The 16,389-nt window shown below is 34.4% G+C and overlaps 1 protein-coding gene across 5 annotated transcripts in view; it reads left to right on the forward strand.

The window, feature by feature from the left end:
• Positions 1–16,389, forward strand: part of ADGRB3 (adhesion G protein-coupled receptor B3) — a 729,921-nt gene that overhangs the window by 561,207 nt on the left and 152,325 nt on the right. For all 5 annotated transcript variants that reach the window (XM_058734363.1, XM_058734362.1, XM_058734364.1 and 2 more), the window contains 3 exons: positions 3,097–3,223; positions 4,839–4,942; positions 8,853–8,955. In XM_058734363.1, the coding sequence (XP_058590346.1) occupies positions 3,097–3,223; positions 4,839–4,942; positions 8,853–8,955 (334 nt within the window). The remainder of the gene's footprint in view (positions 1–3,096; positions 3,224–4,838; positions 4,943–8,852; positions 8,956–16,389) is intronic.

The raw sequence follows: 16,389 nt of genomic DNA on the forward strand, positions 1-16,389 counted from the left end.
AATATTTGATTTTCAGTATAATATGTATATCTGTATCATAATTCTATGTTCACTTCTGACATCATCAGTCTGTTTTCCTTATTATATCTTTACTGTTCGTACATATTTTGTTGTATTTGTTTGCCTTATTGATGGAAACCTGGAGTTAATAACTAAACAATTCACAGATAACCCATTAATCATAACATGCAAAACTATGACATTGGAAGGATAATATGACTGCTGGAATAGTCCACATGTTTGAAAATCTTGTTCTTTGCAGACTGGGGAAGTATTTTGCTTCACAGTAGCTCTACCAAATATCAGTTTGCTTTACAAGGTCTCCCTGAAATCAATCAGACACATGTACCATGCTTTCAAAGAATTTTGTATAGTAGGAATAAGCTATGAAATGTTTGAAAATACAAATGACACATACTATAGGTTTTGTAATAATAATGACATGTATGCTTGTATTTAAAAACTAATTTATAAGAGTTTATATGGTTTTAAAATATCAAGAGGTTTTATGAAATAATATAAAGTATAGTATGAGAATGGCATCATGTTTTTTTGCTCAGCTTCTACCAAATGTAGAAGTTGGGTAATTGCCTCTGACCTTTCAATATCTTCTCCACTACTCATCTCCAAATCCTGATGTTCTCCTATCAGATACATTATTTTGTATTTTCTACCTTGTTTTAAACCAGGAAGTGCACATTATACTATACTCAGTCACTCATATTATTATTAGTTTAATCACATAAAGTCAACAAAGGGAAAATAATTACAAAGGAATGTAGGGACATAGGCTAGGTAGTAGCCTCAGGAAGGTGCACATGAAGAGGGGATCCATGAGATTTGAAGCATTTCATGCTTGGGGTGGAGTGAGACTGGTGTCACTTACTTTCCAATTTTGCCTGAGGCTGGGCTAGGTCAGCAATGCAATCATTGTACAAACAAAACAGACTAAATTGACCTACTTTTCTTAAGATGTCATATAAAATGTACATGATCTTCAGAGTCTAGCAGCGTTGTATTGAACATAGACTTTATATCTGACAGCCAAAGTTTAGTGATGCTAATATTTTCTTGAGTAAACAAACTTTCATTACCTGGATATAAATATATAACTGTCTCATATGAGGTCTTATTTACAGTAAAGTTTTTCCTTATTAAGACTTTGTTTTATTTGTCATAGCTACATAATGTGAAAAGTTTAAGTACTAGACTCCATCTTGAAAGCACAGATATAGCATTAAAGTAGAGCTGCCATCCAGGCTGAATAATGCAGAGGTTATGTTTTAAAACACATCAGATTCCCTTAACTATATCTTTCTTCTTTAAACTTTAATCAACTAAGATAAATGTTTTTCATTTAGCCTTAACTGTTGTCTCAAGAAGATAGAAGACAGATAGTTAATGAAATAAATTGAAGTGCTGCTATGGTTAGGAAGAACTGAAATTTAATTCTGTTGCAGTTGGTTGAAGGTATAAGTGATATATATTTTTAAATTTGTCATGGCTGCATGATATCATGAGAAAGAAAAGAGACCTCCTAATTTTGAATTGGTAATACTTAAAATTCTTTGGCTGAACTTAGGTAAATATTTTATGTAGTCCTCCTCAAATGCAGTGTATTCCTTCTTAAAAGAATTCGTAATTAAGAGTATTTTGAGTCATGAATATTAATGATACAAAAATCACAAATACTAGAAACATTGCTTCTAGATACCAAAAAGCATAGTGTGAATTATATTCTGTAGCTCATCTTGGAGGTTCAACTGTCAGAGAAAAGCCTCTCTCATTGAAATCTCTCAGAAATATACTGCATACATATTTAACCCAATAGCTTTAGGCATTCAAGGATAGAGTAGGTGAAATCAAAAGTATCCTATCGAAATTATGTGTTATTTCTTCAAATTTTAGAGTAGTTTTTAACACAGATAATAACGTGGTTTGAAATTAAAACACACACATACACAGGTTTGCTAGTTAGAGAGTTTCCATACCTGGGGGAGGGGAGGTGAAAATTGGTGCATTCAGTATATAACACGTGTAATGGTAATAAAGTTGATTGGTCGAACTCTCTAGCTTTTTTTTTTCTTTTTCTTTTCTTCCTCTTCCTGTAGAGTAGCTCAGTTGGGGGTGGAAGGGTTCTCCCCCCATCTTATCCCCCTACTAAGAAAGCGTAGGTTGATACCATTTTTATTGTTCTGCTGGGGTGGGAAATAAACCATATGCTTTAGAATTTTGAATGACTAGACCAAAGGCAAAATTGAAGCAGGCCCTCTTTCCCCCTTCCTACCGGACTTTGGGGTATGGTTATTCTTCCAAATGTTTTAGCAGACTTGGTGTTAGCTTAGTGTTTCTACTCCAGGGCAGAGAGGCAGGTCAGGGGAAGAAATGTCAAGGGTTTCAGAGGCATGTTGGGCTGAATGAAGTGTGGAGTGGGAAGCTTATGTCTGAAACCTACCCCTCCCCTGGATACCAGGCAAAGGCAATGAGAGTCGTAACCAGCTGATGCCGCTGCTGCTGCTTCCCGTTTCCAGGGTGAAATTTTCACAGCAGCTAATTCTAAAGGGAGGAAAAATCCCTAACCAGCAAAGGAAAAGATCCTATCACTCAACCCAAGCTATATAACCTTTTAGGCAGGCTTTTCAGAGAAATCCGCATTTTAAAATCCAGCGTTCACGATCCAAAAATACGGACGAGAATCAGAGCTGGTATGAAAATCTGAAAAGCCTCTTTACACTCTGAGTGCTTGAAACGATCCGATGAGCATAGGAAGTGGCTGCCAACGCTCTGGCGGCTGCTCGTGCTGCCACCGCCGCTGCTGTTCCTCGCAGAGGGCTGGACAGAGCTAGTCCCGGTTTCAGCACCTCCGGCGCTGGACAGCTCTTCTGCACGCTCCTGCTTGCTTTTTCCAAACACTCTCGCTTTGCATTACTGGAGATGCATCTAAATTACGTTCTGTTCAACAACAAGTAGATTTTTTTTTTTTTTCCTGACGGGAATTACAGTAGACGATTCTCTCAATTAAACTGCATTTTCTTCTTTACGGATTTGGCCGTCAGGCGTATTTATCCCGATCTCCCCCCCACCCCCCCTTTGCAGGAACGAGTCTTTGGGAACGTGGTCCACCCAGGGATGTAAAACTGTGCTTACCGATGCATCCCATACGAAATGCTTATGTGATCGTCTCTCTACCTTCGCCATTTTGGCTCAGCAACCTAGAGAAATAGTAAGTAACAAAGGGAAAACAAGGCTCTAATGCAAAGGCAGGGACATTGTGGCGAGGGTTTCTCCAGGGAACTGCATTTTAAAAGGGGAAATGGAAAATGTTGCAGGGTGGCAAAATTGGGTTCGTCTCCTCCTTAGCTTCAGTAGCTTGGTAAAATGAATTCTAGTTGGTGTGTTATAACTAAATACTACTCAATTTTATGTCTTCTAACTTGAAATTTCTGCAGTATAGTTTTGAGGATGTACTCCATCATATTACTGATATGCTGCAAACTTTCAAATAAAAATAATTGCCAACTTAACCTTTATTTTGGAACTGAAAAGCTGGTCTGGGGAATTTGTGAGAATACTGTTGGTAATAGAATGAAGACCCCAGACACTATAAGCCAAAGATATTGCATATCTGCATTGGGTATTTTCAGTACAGGTTTTCTGGGGGTGTCCTTGGATATTTATTTTTAAAAAAACAAATGAAGTTTTCATGAAAGCACAGACTGCCTGAAACTGTAAAATCATTCCTTAAAAGTGTATAGGCTTGTAAAAAACTAGTTTCTGAAATAGACAGCCGCATAAACTATCTAAAAGAAAAAAAATATCCTCATAAAATGCAGTTTGAAGATTATTTCAAAAATTGAAATATTGAAAATAATTATTTAGATGAATGTGGCTTTCTGTCTAAATTTGGCCTAAATATGCCTCACTCTTCTTACTTATTTTGATGACAGAAATACATAATATAATTTAATGTGCATACCTAAGGTTTGGAATACACTTGATCTTAAAGTGTATTTCTTCAAACTTCCAGTATTAAAAATAAGAAAAACAATAGATTTCATTAGTTAGTATCATGTTAGTGTCTAAAGAAAGAAACCTCTCAAATCAGTGACTGCTTATAATCTTTATATATGTTTCAAAATATATAAGGCTTATTTGTCAAGGTCATGTATTTCAGGGACTGATACTGGCATTATGAAAATCATCTCTGCATATTTCGTTAAAAATATAGAAAAAAACCCACAAAATATGTTTTAAGTTCCTGATTTTGAAATCTGATTTTCTTCTATATCCTTAGAGGCCAAGCAAGTGAAATTAAATAAGAGAATACTTGACTTAGAACAAAGTTGTCAAAAGTCAGAAAGTTTGAACAATTTTCAATATCTAGGCACCAGATTGGGGAAGCAATGAGTTATAAATGAGAAGATCAAAGTAAATTTTACCCAAAAACATACTGTGAAATAACTGAACTATAGTTGTTGAATAAAAATGAATGCTGCTTCAAATTTCAGCTAGAGAAAATTTAACATGTGAATATTCACCATAGTTTTAGTTTTAGTAATTTGTTGTAGAAAACCATAGTGGGTAGTATGCCATAATCAAGCATTTAAAACTCTCAGGCCTTTATTACTTCACAGTGGGAGAGAGGGGGGAGCTAGAATTAGTCATTTTAGAGGTTGAGAATATATGAACTGAGTGGTTACTGGGTAATTATCTGGTAACTATAACAACTCTATTGGCTGTTTTTGAGTAGGATAGGGTAGTTTTGCTGAGTTTAGAAGTTATTTCAATTTATGAAAACGTTATCTCTCCTTTTTTTGTTTCTTTTGTTTAATTTACAGATCATGGAATCCTCTGGTACACCTTCAGTTACCCTAATAGTAGGCAGTGGCCTTTCTTGCTTGGCCTTGATCACCCTCGCAGTTGTCTATGCAGCATTATGGAGGTATGTAATCAATTAATGCACTTGCACTGGAATGCTCTGTTACTCAGATTAAACCTGGCAATATGATCATCATTATGTCTCCTTTTTAATTTACTGAAAGAAGTATTTTTAGAGCAGAGTTATTGCAGTGATTGAGCCATAATAAATGAGCTTAATAATAAATAAATAAATAAATAAATAAATAATAAAAATAATAATAATAAAAGTTCTTACTAAATTTCTTGTCTGTTTTTGCCTATGATGAGAAAATAAACAGAACAGACACACTTTCCTTCCCAATTCAAGTGATGGTAGCTTTCAACAAGTTGCTTATCCTCAAACATGGTATCCGTAATACTCCAAGTTTAGTCTATGTTTGTTTCTATTTATCTCAATTGCCATTGAGCTTTAGAGTTTAATTGGTACAGCCAAAGTAATATCTCTGTTATATAAATATGTTCTCCAAATTCTTAAGTTTTAAGTTTTAAACTTAAGAATTTAAGCACATGCTTTCATTATATCCCAGACAATGAGTAAATCTTCTGTATTACACAAATACCACAATGCTATAGGAAAGACTTGTGGTTGAATGTTTCCAAAAAGTCATATTTTGGCAAACTGATTACAAGTGAAAAATACATAAACAAGGGCATGTAATTGAAAAACTTTGTTCTACAGTATTTGAAATTGCATCTGCTTGATAGTGCATGGAAACTTAGTATTTCTTGAAGATGTGTTCTATTAATAAAAATTAGACCTGTGTATTTTAGACATTATATTATATCTGTTCACATATTGGTAAACAGTACCTAACCAAATGGCCAAACTTCCAAATGGATTTAAAAATATTAAGTGTGAGACATTTTTATATCCACCTTAATTATTTAAAAATGTCCCCAAATTGGTTGTTATATTAGTAACTAGATAACTGTATATTATTTCCTGAAAACTTGTAATATTAAAATTGCACAAGTAGCTAGTCCTTGTGGTTTACTGTTACTTAAGAACAATTCAGTTGAAAAAGTAATTATAATTTAATAAAGAAATATCATTTCATTCAACATCCTTTCAAAAAACTAATTGTCCATCATATTTTATATTCTTTTGAGGATAAGAATTAATTTTCCAGGATATTAAATTGTCAGAGATACTAAAATTTTCATGCTTCAAGCAAAATATGTACACATTCTTGCTCCATTGACATAGGTACATAATAGAGGTTCTGCCTTCCTGTGGAGGAGTTATCTGGTAGTAAAACACTGACAGAGTGAGACTATCTGATAAAATATGGCCAGTCCCATGAAATGGCCTAGGCACGGCGTTGTAGACAATAGAACCCAGGCTTCATTGGTCAGTCAAGCAGACATTGCCCTGGTAAAACAAGAACAAAATGCACAAAGGCTGGGAAAAAGACACCTTTGTCTTCCACAATTACCTAAATGGCACTTTTCAGAAAATGAGGCAGTGTTTAAGGGCCAGGACGTTAGGTAATCACAACTGCATCATAATTCATACTCACTGAAATATTTAGAACTAAGTTCCATTTCTCAATACTTAGGGTTCAGTCACCAATTCCACCTTCTTTTCTCCTCTCAATACTTATAGTAAAACTAGCAAAACCACTGCCAGTATAAATGATATATAAGGAAATACAGGATTAATTAGTCCGTAATAAAGTTTTCTTTAATCCAGAAAATCCAGAGAAATCACCTATGAGTTTTCTAAGAATTACTCAAACACCTGAAAGGATCTATTAAAACTTGATGTGAAATTGAGAAATTTAGAAGACAGTACTAAGAAACAACATAAATTTTGATTCCTAAAAATTTAGTTGCTAATCAACTCATTCTCTACAAATAGAATGATTGAAATAATATTAATAGATTTATAGAAGTTTCAAGATTCATAAATTATTGAGTGAATCTTGTAGCGTGACAAATTTAATGAATTTTATAAACATTAAATTTACCTTACATTACTGGATGGTATTACTGTATGGTAATACTCATGTTTTTTTTTCTAATTAAAAAGTATAAATTTTTAAATTTTCCAATGATTTGCAAGATGTATGAACATCAGAATTATTTTATATATATGATAGTATTTTGAAAATTGGTATCCCTTATAGTTCATTAAAGATGTTCATCAAAAAGTTAATACACTAAGTTATGTTCTCTTCATTTACAAATATGTTCTGTAGAGTTATATTATTACATCTAAGAACACTTGAGCATATCTTTTTAATCTGTGTATTGAAATGATGCATTTACAAATTTTGTTTAAAACCCCAAATATGTTTATAAAAAGTTTTGGAAGTTGAGACATTTTATAGAAATTTTTAAAGCAATAATGTGACTCAATATTGATGAATAACAGAAACATCTGAAGTCTCTTCACGGTGGTCAGTCTGGGTCTTTTATCACCATGATTTTCCCATTTACACAGCAAATGATATCACTGAAACCCTTTTAATAATGTCATCTGTGTGCTTATGTTGTCATGAAAGCCATTTACATATAAAGGGTCAATTTTTTGCAGCCCTTAAACTTTATGTGTTATATCTCCCACTCACGAAAGAAGAAACAACTTAATATTTGATGATGTCTTTAGCTTCCCAGTGTGTGGTTTATTATATTTTTAGATAGTGATGATGCAGGGACAAGGTTAAGCAACTCTTGAGGACATTTTGTATTGAGAATTGTCCTAGGTTATTCCTATTTGGGTTCGTTTTATGAAGAAAGGAAATTTTTTCATACTGAAAAATTGCTTTTTGTATTTTATTGTTACTTCGGTTTTCGTTTTGCTTTCTCTTCTGAAATATATGATGGAATGTGAGGCTTCTGCCTAAATATTCCTCAAAGACAGAGATAGAGAAGGAACTTTGACAGATTTTACTTTCCAAAGAGAGCCTCCAGATCTCTGGCACCCCCATCTGACACTGCACAGGAAAGCCCTAGCCTGCTGTGGAGAGTGATTCCATGTTCTAATACAAATTGAACAGTCTCAAACACACAGCAAGTACAAGTATGTCTTTTTGTTACTGTCACTCAGTAATTTACCGTAAGGTACAGTAGAGCAAAATAACTGTTACCCTTTCAGGGTAAGCAGCTGGTAGAACATTTGATTCTGATCCGTTTTCTCTATGGCTTACATTCTTGGTGCATGTAAAAATTATGTAACAGACTTTGTATAAACATTCCTTCATAAGGGTAAAACATGGCAGACACCAAGTAATTTTCCAGCCTGGTGGTGAATTATCATTTGTGGATTGGACTAGTTTTTGGAGATGAAGATTAAGTTTTTTGGTTTTTTTGCTTTGTTTTACTTTGTTTTGGTTTGGTTTTGGTTTTGGTTTTGTTTTTGGTTTGCTTTTGGAACAATTAAGAAAAATATAAAGAGTAGAAGATGACATAAAAATATTTGAGTGTATGAAATGGTAGATGAGTGTTCATGGTTTCATGAAAGTAATGGCTGCTTTCTAGAAACAAAGGAATACTTGAGAATCTATGTGGAATTTTTTTTCCTTTTGGTTTTCAGATTTTCTATTGATTTTATATGATAATAAGCATATTATATATACATATAAATAATGGTAATTATAGTAATTGATATATTTCCAAGAAATTTTATATTTTTAGTAAAAAATTATATTGATAACAGATGTACAACTTAGACTCTGTTAGAAATGCCATGTTGTCTACATTAATGTCTAAAGAAAAAAAATTATTCTAAAGGACTCTAGGACATGCCATGTCACTATAAAATTGGGTTTCTAAGAATACTCTTTATTAAAAAAAGTTTTTCATATATTTTATTCTATGAAGGATATATTTTAGTGTTTTTTTTCTGGATGAATTTCACCAATTTGCATAATTCATAATTCTTCATGTTCTGAATTTTAAAGTTGAACACTCTCTCTCTTTCTGGCTAGGTACATACGCTCTGAGAGGTCTATAATTCTAATTAACTTCTGCCTGTCTATCATCTCATCCAACATCCTCATACTGGTTGGACAGACTCAGACACATAATAAGGTATGACTGGTAATTATTCTGATTCTATATGTGTGTTTATGTTTTGACATAAAGTTGATTATTGAAAATCTAAACATTCTAGATAAAATGGAGAACTTCTGATAAAAATTATTTTTAAAAACAAAATTATTTCATTGCTTACTAAATAAAAGTATTGCCTAATCTAGACTAGAAATACATTCCCTTGGCTTAATTTCCTGGGGATTGAGAGGCTGTTTATAATAGTAAAAATATGTTTGTTAAGTATTATATCAAAGCTCTGTGAGTTCAAAGCCTTGGAACATCAAAAGCACAAATTTTGATTCATTATCCTAATTGCAAATAGAATTGCCCCTGTTTTGGTCTACTTTATTAACACACTGATTCCTAAAAGCCAACTATAAAATGCTTACAAGTATAACGTAGAACATGAACATCTACCCAAAAATTATCTATTGCAATAATTGAAGACAATATTAGCTAAAAACACTAGATTTTATGCTTTTCAAAAAGCTTTACTTAACCAAAAAGCACTGATACTTTAGGTGTTCAGTTACTTTAGGTGAACAGTTCTTTAGGTGAACAGTTACTTTCAGCAGAATGTGAAAGTATAGGTCCTATTTACAAGAACTGACTTGAATTGAATGATCATGTTTTTTTCCAGACATGACTGTCAGCTCTCTTTACTAAACTACTCTGAATGCATTGCAAGAAACCCATACTAGCAATCTTTAATTTACCCCAATCTCAAAGGAATTCTGGTAAACATTGCTTTGATAATATTTGTTGATTAATCCAGGCCTGTTGTTTTTTTCAGCTTTTTTTATTGTCAAGTGCTAAAGCCAGTTATCGAACTTTTTTAGAAGCTATAATTAAAAAAAAAAAATCTAATACACTTTTCAGCATGTCTTTTTTGATAGATCAGATATTTGTAGGAGAGGTATCAATGTCAAGAACTATAGACGGTCTGTTTTGCTAATCTCCGCTCCTAAAACTGCTGATTCCCACCAAAGAATCCAAAGAATCTGATTTTGGATCTGGGTAGGTAGGGCCTAGGAAGTTCTTTAGGTGATTCTGATAGGATTTCTTCTTGAACCATATTGGTCTAGGCCAGGGGGAGAACCCAAGGGGGAATCACTAACCCTGAAGGACAAAACAAAAACAGTTAACAACCCAATAAAGGGCCCTGTGGAAGTGAAAAAGTACTTTCATGTACTTGAATATTTAGTTTTTCTCCTATTTAGGACTATAACATGAATTCAAACAAACAAACAAACATATATATGAATATGAAAAGGGAAAACAAGAAGAAAGGATAAAGACCAAAGTTGAGGAACATGCCAGACGGAATTAGGAGAAGAGAAAGAAATGTACAAAATAGCCAACATCGGAGAAAGTGGGTGTAAACACTGGTACAAGCTGGAAAGGAGAGAAAAGTAAAGGGAAGTAAGGAGAGATGGAGAAAAGATGGAACTGTAAACCCTAAAGAATTACTAAATTACTCATCTCACCCTTACCTTTTTGACTGTTTACCTGGGCGGGGCTTCAGATCCCTTAGAAATGCTCATTTACTTGTCAATACGTCTTTACAATTCTTTGTCCTTAAGACTCGAGGTAGAAAAGCAGAGCTTTTCCTCTGACATAGGAATTATTTATTGGGTTGGGAATCAGAAAAAATCAAGCTTGTGGTAGCTAAAGCCCATAGTTTGAAGTTTTTGGTTTTGTTTTGTTTTGTTTTCACCCAAGCCCCGCTTTGCTCTATCATTGTTTACCCTCTTAACACTCATTAGAATTTGGAAAACTACCGGATCTTCAATACAAAATGTGCTTTTAAAACTGTTTCGTGCTGTATGGCAAAGTTTTTACAAGTGCTGAGCCCAATGTTTAAATGGTAGACTTTTTCGCAAGGTTTACTACATATTACAGTGATGATTGTCTAAATCATTCCTATCCAAAAGTAATATAATGTAAGCCACAAATGCAAGTTATGTATATAATTATAATATTAGCCAGCTTAAAAAAGCAACAAGAATTACTTTTAATAATTAATTTTAATAATATATTTAACTTAGTATATCCAACAGATGGCCATTTCAACATACAATTAACATTTTTGGGTCTTAATACAATATTTTGTAATAATTTTTAAGTCTTCAGAATCTGATGTGTATTTTATACTTATAATACATCTCAGTTCAGACTAGCTGCATTTCAAGTACTCAGCAGCTATATGCAGCCAGTGACTACCATATTATGTAGGTCTAAATGGTAATAATATTCAGAAACTAGTCTAGAAATTACATGATTCTTGCCCATTTTGCCTTTCCCAGCTTTTCGGTGTCCTTGTTTTTTGATAGAGATGTCTTTTTGATATTTACAAATATTAGGAACATCAAAGGCAGGATAAGACAAGTCTAGTTTTACTTTTCATTTCTGATTATAAAGAATGGCTGGTATGGGCTTAAAAAAAAAAATAGTCGCCTCAGGTAATTAACTGCAGAGTAGATTCCATGTGGTTTTGGGATCATGGTAGTTTTGTTCCAGATAGCCTAATTTTTGCTGCCACAGTTACACTTGTGGGGAGAAGGGTTTGGTAGGTGGTAGTAATGGTGAAGAAAATGAGAAAGTACTGGTTTTCTCTTATGCTATGTTAACTTTGCTTTACTGCCCTCTGAGTAGATGATTCTGCAAGCCTAGAACAATTCACTAATGCATTGTGACTAGAAGGGAAAAATGTAAACAATGGGATTTTGTTTTCAGCCATTCTTAATAATACCAAGTTTCTGGGGAAAATAATATATTTTATCATGTGCTAATTAAATTGATCCTACTTCATTGATCCTATTACATTTTTAAAAAGTAATATATTGATCAGTGGCTACAGCATTTTATTTAGGTTGTGTGTAGGACCCCATTGCTGCTATGGGCATTTTGTAATTGATCAGGTTCCTATCTTTGACTTCCTTGGTCAGTTTTGATTGATGCTTTAATATTCTTCATTTGGAAAAATGGAAACACGTGAGAGTTTCTTGATGAACAAGTTATTTCGTGCTGCCTCTGAGAGTTGTCATGGCCAGTTTGTGTGAAAACTGCCATTTGGTGCTGATCCAGAATAGTTTTGCAGTGTCATACTGGGGTCTTTCTCTGAACTGCTTGTTGAAATATGATAGACTCAGTTGTGTCACTACTGAGTATTTCTTTTGAGTTGGGATAGAAACAAACTGAAATAATTCATTATTTAAAGTATGATGTATTCAAATCTTTAAGCTATGGAGTCAATTATTACAAGCAAAGTAAGGAATCAAATGTAATTTCTTATATCTCTTAAAATACATTTATACAATTTAGTGATAACTCACTTCATTATAGTTCATTATATTTCACTTTCTCATAAAGGGTCATTGCCTTCTAATAGCTTTGTGTAATTTCAACCAGGATGTTCATGTATCACTGAAATGTTATTGTTTGTGAAGAATTTCCTTGGTACCCTAAAGTAGGCAATTTTTTTTGAACCATGTAGACTCTTTTTGGTCCTACTGTTTTGCAGAAAACAAAGATTATTTTGGAAACATATATTCAGAATATGGTTTTCTTAATCACAAAATATATCCCTGCTTCTTTCTAAAAGACTTTGAAATGATGTATGATATTAAAGACTTCATGGAATTCTTTTTAAAAAGTGATAAAAGCCAAATTTAGCAAAACTTTTTTTTTCTTGGTTAGACAACAGTAGCCATCCAAGAACTTTAAAATGCTAAGAGATAGCTTCTTTCCCACAACCTCACTACCAGGTTATACTGAAAGCAAGTCAAGTCCAGATTCTATCAAATAGTTAGATATTTTTTAGATAATTGTTTTAGCAAATCAGGAACAAACCTGTTCTATAAGCTCAGTGAAAATCCTAGGGCCTTGTTGTTTTAGGTACTTGGACCACACTTTGTGTGCAGCATTCACTTGAGGTAGACATAGCAACAGTCTAGAAGCAGTCTTCTGTGCTCTTGAGTCAGCATCATTGAATCAGAAATCCTCCTAATCCAATGTCTGGACACAGAATGATTGGGGATAAAACTGTGGGCCCCATCTCTAAAATATGCTGGATATAGGCCTCCATGAAATCTTTCATATAGTCACATCAAGAGTAAGAAGTGTTTGTTTAACCATGTTAGCTAATCCACATATTCTCAAGCCTTTATTTTCATCAGAGGGAGCCAATGAATACACCCACTGTAGTGATTAACCACACACTAGTTTATCAATAAAGACGAGCCTTTTATATTCAGGTTGATGAGTCAAGTATTGATTATGGGCAAATCTACCTAGATCAGAAGGACTTGGAGTTGCCATCTCTGGAGTATGGCCGTTTTGAATGTAATGCCAGCTGACCACTCTGTTGTATGCATTTCTGGACAGCTCCTAGAATTAAAGGTTGCACTAATTGGCACATATATAGCATCATACTGAGAATACCAAAGTGTTATAAAATAAATTACAGGCATCCTAAAAAGACATCCTAAAAGATAAGTATTTTGAAAAATTGTAGTCAATTGTGAGAAGGCAAAGTTAGACACTAACTTTAGTCTTAAGAGACCTAGCAGAAGTTCTCATTGATCTATCAAGGGAAGCTTCCCAAATTATTTCATAGGTGTAAACATTTCCTTAGCATTATTCAGGAGAAATTCATCTCCTGTTTCTTTATATACGGACCATTGAATTATGTAATGGGCTTTGTCTTTTAATTCAGTCTTGCATAAAATACCAAAATTCTCTGTGTTGGAGCACTCTTTAAAAGAGTCACATACTCGGGGCGCCTGGGTGGCGCAGTCGGTTGGGCGTCCGACTTCAGCCAGGTCACGATCTCGCGGTCCGTGAGTTCGAGCCCCGCGTCAGGCTCCGGGCTGATGGCTCGGAGCCTGGAGCCTGTCTTCGATTCTGTGTCTCCCTCTCTCTCTGCCCCTCCCCCATTCATGCTCTGTCTCTCTCTGTCCCAAAAATAAATAAAAAACGTTGAAAAAAAAATTAAAAAAAAAAATAAAATAAAATAAAAAAATAAATAAAAATAAAAGAGTCACATACTCTAAGAAGTTTTATTTCTTCATCTTGTGCTTATTTACCTTTTATAAAATGTTGCTTTTGTTCTGTAGTTTGTATAGAGATAATTAGTAAAGATATAGACCAAACTAGAAGGCAGTGGTCATTCTAATGGAAGATGTTTTTGTGTTGTAAGGATTATGTTACTTTTAGAAATAAAATATTTAAAAGAAAAGGAAATAAATCTTGAATTTGAATACCTGTAATTGGGTGAAGCATCCTCTAATGCACCTATTTCTTCCATGACTTTCTTCTGCTAGAGATCCAGATTCTTCCCCCATTTACTTACATGTCTGGCCTCTGAATGTGTATGTGTTCAATTTCTGAGAAGAAATATTGAATATATGTCTTGAGTCACCCATTCTGTCCCTCCTGGGACCTTCTGAAATGGTCTGCCTATCTTCTTGAGACTCAGTGCTCTATCTGCTTCCCTGGAGATCTGCATCTCTCAGGTGGTGATAGTTGAACAGGCATTTTAAGCCAGATGGGTCTAAGCATACTAAGCCTGCCACTTCCCAGTTATATGATCTTGAGTATCATATTCAGCCTCTCTATACCTTAGCTTCATGTTAATGCCTCCCTTATAGAGGCGTCATCAAGGTTTTATGAGGGTAGTACCCATGAAGCACTCTAAAAGCACTCCTTAAACAGTAGCTGCAATTATGGTGATGATGATCATGATGATTCTCAGATGTACATCTGATTTAGTGTTCTCTTCAGAGCTTCAGACTTTCTCTTGTCCAATTCTGCTCACCACTAAATTCACCGTTTGTGTCCCTGCCCCACAACCCAACACATTATATATAAATTGAACGTATTTTCTGTAGGCTCCAACCCAGTTACATATACTGGGACTCTGAGAGTTAGCCTTAATGTCTCCTCCTCCCTCATCCAATAAGTCTCCCCCTTGTGCCAGTTGCACCCTTCACATGCTTCTCAAGGCCAGCTTTCTGCCTTTGTCAGGTGGTAGTCATCTTCACTGGTCTACCACTTCCAGCATTGTTAACCACACTCTCTACCTTGTAGCCCAAGTGATAGAGCTAAAATTCAAATCTGACCACCACTTCACTTCTCTGTGCATTTATTGCTATCTCATCTCTTTACAGAAGTTATTTTCAAACTGTTCAGACATAAGCAGTGACAAATGTTTTATTTATCTACGCAGGTTTCTATTCACTAATTTTCTTACATTAGTATACTGGAGCTCAGAAAAAAATTTTGCTGAGAAAGAGTTCTGTAGCTTATAAAACTTGAAAAACCTTAAACATGACCTATGGTGACCTCTCCATTCTTGTTCTGTTCTGCTGACTTTAATCATACCAGCAACATCAAACTGCTTAAGATTTGTCAAAATTATTTATCAAAATTAGGATTTCTTGTTCCTTGCTTACTCTTCAGCCTGGAGCATCGTTACTCTCCTCCACCCACCTGATTTTCCAAATGTCTTTATCTGGCTCATTCTCTGATACAGCCCAATCCTTACCTGCTGCTGTAGGAAGCCCTTCCCTATCTTCCACTCTTAGGTACACCAGCTCTGGGGCTCCATGATTTCCAGTGCATACTCACAATCTTGTATTATATTACCTGTTTCTGGCCAGACTATACTCTTTTTAGGGCAGGGCTAGGTTACATTTATTCTTAAATTTATTGCCAACATGTTGTCTGAGTACATTAAGCATGTAATATTTATTGGATGAATGAATAAATACATTTATTTGAATCCATCATTTGGGCCTATACCTCTGAAGCTAGTAACTGTAGTTAGTTTTATAAGGATTAGGGTTTCCCACTCTACACAGAATCTAAGCCAATATGGTGACAAGTAGTATTTTCCTAGGGCCTTTTCTAAGCTCTAAGTGATTGATGGCATATTTGAAGGTGATCTGGTTCCTGGGTTTTAGTGAAAGAGACTCTGAAACCTAGCAACTGTGCAACTTCTCACTTGATAAGTTGTGTAAAATAATGTTCATAATCTTCAAAAGAAATGTGCTTATTCATAATTCCTCTCATAGAACTCATTTCCTGCCAATAATGTCCCAAATGCATGTTTATTATGTCTCAAATGTGTGTGTGATCCTAATGGCTGAAGCTAAAGCTTCCTATTTAGATTTATTAAAATCTAATTTATTGACTTGCTATGATGTTTGTAAAAGGATTTGAATGTAATAAGCTTATGTGTGATTCATTTGAGTCCATTTTGAGGTATCTTACTAGCTCTGACAAGGTTCTTCTGGATGCCTGAAAATCTTTATCTAACCAGAGAACAGAATGGTTGGATAATTTCCTGGTTTTTCCCAAGCTCCTAGCGATGAAGGATTATTTTGTTCACAATGTGACAATGCGCTTTAACCTTCTTATCGCCTGATT

This window comes from Neofelis nebulosa, chromosome 6 (genome assembly GCF_028018385.1).
Source record: "Neofelis nebulosa isolate mNeoNeb1 chromosome 6, mNeoNeb1.pri, whole genome shotgun sequence".
In the NCBI taxonomy this organism is placed as follows: domain Eukaryota; kingdom Metazoa; phylum Chordata; class Mammalia; order Carnivora; family Felidae; genus Neofelis; species Neofelis nebulosa.